Source organism: Octopus bimaculoides, chromosome 2, assembly GCF_001194135.2.
Source record: "Octopus bimaculoides isolate UCB-OBI-ISO-001 chromosome 2, ASM119413v2, whole genome shotgun sequence".
Taxonomy (NCBI): domain Eukaryota; kingdom Metazoa; phylum Mollusca; class Cephalopoda; order Octopoda; family Octopodidae; genus Octopus; species Octopus bimaculoides.
This window is the reverse complement of record NC_068982.1, coordinates 67,254,736-67,259,433: the sequence shown is the minus strand read 5'-3', so window position 1 is coordinate 67,259,433 and position 4,698 is coordinate 67,254,736. Positions and strand designations below refer to the sequence as shown.

General features: G+C 36.8%; 1 protein-coding gene across 1 annotated transcript in view; it reads left to right on the top strand.

Moving 5' to 3' along the window:
• The window catches only part of LOC106884495 (synaptotagmin-11), a 111,163-nt gene that overhangs the window by 104,844 nt on the left and 1,621 nt on the right, over positions 1 to 4,698 (top strand). Inside the window, exon 4 of the mRNA XM_014935916.2 lies at positions 3,864 to 3,987. Coding sequence (XP_014791402.1) covers positions 3,864 to 3,987 — 124 coding nt within the window. The remainder of the gene's footprint in view (positions 1 to 3,863; positions 3,988 to 4,698) is intronic.

Genomic DNA, 4,698 nt, shown 5'->3' with positions numbered 1-4,698 from the left:
CCTGCAACTGTCTCACTAGAAATAAGGCATCAGTAGTGCTTTTACCTGGCACGAACCCAAACTGCATCTCATCTAAATTGATTCGCTCCCTAATTAGTTGGGCTATGACCCTCTCTGTAACTTTCATAACCTGATCTAACAGCTTGATGCCTCTATATATATATATATATATATATATATATACACACACACACACACACACACACACATACATATATGATAAGAGTATTGTAGTACAGAAGTAGAATAATAAATGAAAAGGGAAATAAGGAAAGTTTCTAACGATGCAGAGATGAAAGATGAAAAGCCTTTGTATATTTCGGGTGCAAAGGCTCATCTTCAGAGAATGTGTCTTTGTACCCAAAATACATATATAGGTTTTGCAACTTTCATTTCTGTATTGTTAGAAGCTTTCCACATTTCCTTTTTCAACTTGCTCCATTTGCCTAAAGGTTTGCAAGGCATCAGTAGGCCTCAAGAGACACATTCATGTCCATAGAACATGATTACTGCTTTATTTACTGAACTTTCATTTGTCGTTCATGACAAGAGAATCCACACAGACACACACACATATTCACTCATACTTTGTTTACAAAGCTAATTCATGGTATTAATCAACCCTTGGAAAAATCATAGCCACTGTCATTTCAATGCTGATATATGAATAAATATCATAGGAGTATATTTTGATTTTGTTTTAGAAATAAGCTATGAGTAAAATACTGATGAAATAAACAACACAACGCGAGAATCCTTTAAACAACACAATGTTCTAATTCAGGGGTTCCTAACCAGTGGTTCTCAACCCACTGGGTGGGGGGTGGAGTCGCGAAGCCTTGGCAGGGGTGTTGCATAACCTTGCTAAAAATGGCTTGGGATAAGATTGACTAATTCAAATATAAATCAAGCTGTTGATTGTAGGGGGTTGCATGGGTTTCAAGCTTTTGGGTAAGGGGTCCTGAGTGCAAAAACGTTGGGAACCGCTATTCTAACTAATTAGAAATTGATCAAAATTGTTGCTTTGTGGGACATGAGTTGCTATATTATCTTTCCAGTGTCTATTAATTTGAAGCTCACATATTCTAGTATTGTAACAGAAGGATACTACATGTTTAGAAGGTGTCCATTAGCTTTTGGCACGTGATACTTTATTTTACAAAGGCTTGACTGTAGACAATGGTTTTGACTATTGTTGTTGTGCATGTAGTTTCAATTTGTTTCATATCAGAGATATGGAAGTACATTCTTGCAAAGAGTGAGGGTATAATATTCCACCATTAGTATTATTGCTTGCTAGATTCTTTTCACTGTTTAATATTGGATGTTCACTGTTTTTAGCCTGACTGTCTGTTCAATGTTTTACTGTTACCTGCTTAACATTTGATTGTTTTCTGGATTGTTACTGTTTATTAATTAATGTAAGAGACTGCATTTCTTTTCAAAAACTCTTGAGTATTTTCATGTATTGTTTTAAGTAATGACTTTACTTGGTATGTTCACGCTAAAATTAATCTCTATAACTTGAATGCATATCTTCTAAGGTTTCTTTAACTTAAACATAACTGTTTGAAGCTAGAGCCCCATGTTTTACATGTTAGCTTGTCATCAACAGCACAGTGTCTCTTTTAAGTTGCTTCAGGGGCATTTAACTTCACTTAGGCTAATCACGAGATACACCAGATATAAGTTGTGGTAACTACATTGAAATTTGTCAGGAGCCAAACAAGGCAAGAAGCCACTTAGTGTAAAGGACTATGAAAAAGGAAAAAAATAAGACAAAAAGAAGGAATTTACTTTAGACTTGAAAGAGATCAGGTCATAAGAAGGGGGAAAACAGTGAAATGGAAGAGAGTTCCAAAGTCTGGCAATTGAAGGGAAAAAGCCTCAACTGCAGCTAGCTGATTACTTGTAGAACACATACATAGAGTGTCCTGGGTGTATTTATAATGCTCAAACACTTGAGAGACTGAATGCCATGTAGGACTGCAAACTTTCTCTACTCTGTATCAGTTTCAATTTACAGCCGCTGCTTTCAAAATATATATTTTATTTTTTCCAACAAACATGATATGTATGTGTATAAACATATATGTAAATATATATAAACATTATTGACTGCACATATGCAGTGTATGTGTTTTGCTTGTTCACTGCTTGTAGTTCAGCATGGTGGGGATGAATCCCTCAAAATGTTGGGTGTTAAAACACTTGAAAGTCACAGACAGGAGAGGCAACTTGCCCCTAATCCCATTCAGGACTAGTGGTGAGTTGTTTCTCTCATCTGAATTACCAGTCAATGACTATATACAAATAACATGATTCTGTTCACCCTCAGTTCAATTCAAGTTTGTGATGTTGATAAGCCACAAAAACCAGCAAAATATTGGTATCCATCACGCCTTAATAGGATTAGGAGTGAGTTGTGTTGCCTGTCTATGACTTTCATGTGTCTTAACTGAGTACTGTAAAGGAGTCATCTCTGCTGAAATAAACTGCAGCTAACCGATGAACAAGGAAGACACATACATTGAGTATGTGTGGTCAATAATGTTTACAACACTAGCTCTGCTTCTAATTCATAATAAAAATATATAAACATGTTTTTATCGACATCATCATCATCACCCTCATTTTTACATCCAATTTTCTATGCTTGTATGATATATGCATGTGTGTGTGTATGTGTGTGTGTGTGTGTTTGTGTGTATATAAAGGCAGATATGACACACATAGCAGGCTTTCTGGAATTTTTGCCTACAAAATTCCTTCACATGGTAATTTATTCAGCCTGGGGCTCCAGTAGATGACAGTTGCCCAATGTACTGAACAGTCAGACCAAACCCAGAACCACATGATTATATGAAATGAATTTCATAACTTGGGTGTCATATATGCCTCTCTACACACACAATCACACACTGACACACACACACACACATGCGCACCCATTATCTTTTTTATATGTGTGTGTGTATGCATGTGTGTGTTTGTATGGGCATGCATGTGCATGCATATACATGTAAACACACACTCACACATACATGCATACACAGATTAAAATAACTAGTGATAGGAAGGGCATTCATCCATAGAAAACATGCTAAAAGCATGTGTAACATACATCATCATCATCATCATCATCATCGTTTAACGTCCGCTTTCCATGCTAGCATGGGTTGGACGATTTGACTGAGGACTGGTGAAACCGGATGGCAACACCAGGCTCCAATCTAATTTGGCAGAGTTTCTACAGCTGGATGCCCTTCCTAACACCAACCAAATCCTTAACCCATCTAAGAGGGTAATAACTCTAAATAAGAACTGACTCGGCCAATAACAACTTGTCCAACTCGTGCTAGCATGAGAAAGAAAACATGTAGTGATGGTGGTGGTGGTGGTGGTGGTGGAGGCGGCAGTGGCAGTGGTGGTGGTGGAGGCGGCAGTGGCAGTGGTGGTGGTGTAGAAAAAGTGTAAGACAATGAGAAGAATGCTGATGACGATGGCAATGATGATAATGATATCAATTACTAGGGCAAACAATTTGGTGGGTCAGTTTCCATCTGAAATTTGAATAGATAGATTCTGATATTTAATTTCCAATTAAAACCTCCACACATTCACCTTATGTAAAGCATATTTGTCACAACTTCCCATTTGCCTCCCTTCTAACATTATGGCTTCATGTCTTATTGAGGAATCCTTATAGCTATAGCAGCAAGCAGTTCATAATATTACTGTTTAATTACAAGGCAATTAGTACCAGCAACTAATCGATATTTTTTTACGGTAAAAAATTCATTTCTTCAAACCAAAATTTCTATAAATTTTTGGCTGACAATTTTTCTGAATATCTGTTTCAGTTTCGTACCCAAGGCCGAGGAGAACTCCTTGTTTCGCTTTCTTACCAACCAGCAGCCAACAGACTCACAGTTGTTGTACTTAAAGCAAGAAATCTCCCCAAAATGGATGTTACTGGCCTTTCTGGTATGTTGTTATTGATCACACCCCTCTTTTATTTTTGTCATTTGCCTTATTTAAATTTTCATTAAAAAATGAAGCCTTTTGAATATTACAGTTTTAGAAATTCTTGGCTTATTTAGAGTAAATGAAATGTGTATGTGTGTGTGTGTATGTGCGTGTGTGTGTGCGTGTGTGTGTGCGCGTGTGTGTGTGCGTGTGTGTGTGCGTGTGTGTGTGCGTGTGTGTGTGCGTGAGAAAGAGAAAGAGAGAGAGAGAGAGAGATAACTGAAATTTATCATTCAGTTTATTTATTTATTATATGTATATATATGTATGAATGGCTTCAGTGACAGACACTCACATATGCGCATGCATACAGGTTGTTTTAATCGATTTTCTCTGTAAGTATGGGAGCTAGGAAAAAATAGAAAGCGTGTTCCAATCTATGCACCCGTCTCCACATGTGTGCCATTTTTCACGCGAATCCACCCAGCCATTTGGCCGTGAACCTCAAGACAAGAAAGAATACAATGGTCGGCCAACTTCAATTTATATTATAGATATATAAGATATATATAAGGTTGGAAAGGAACACACAAGTTGATATGCATATTGAAAATAAGACAAGGTAGAAAATGCTAAAATAATTTTATCATGAAGAACATTTTAGTACTGGTTTCAAAGATGTTCTTCATGCTAAAATTATTTTAGCATTTTTTACCTTGTCTTATTTTC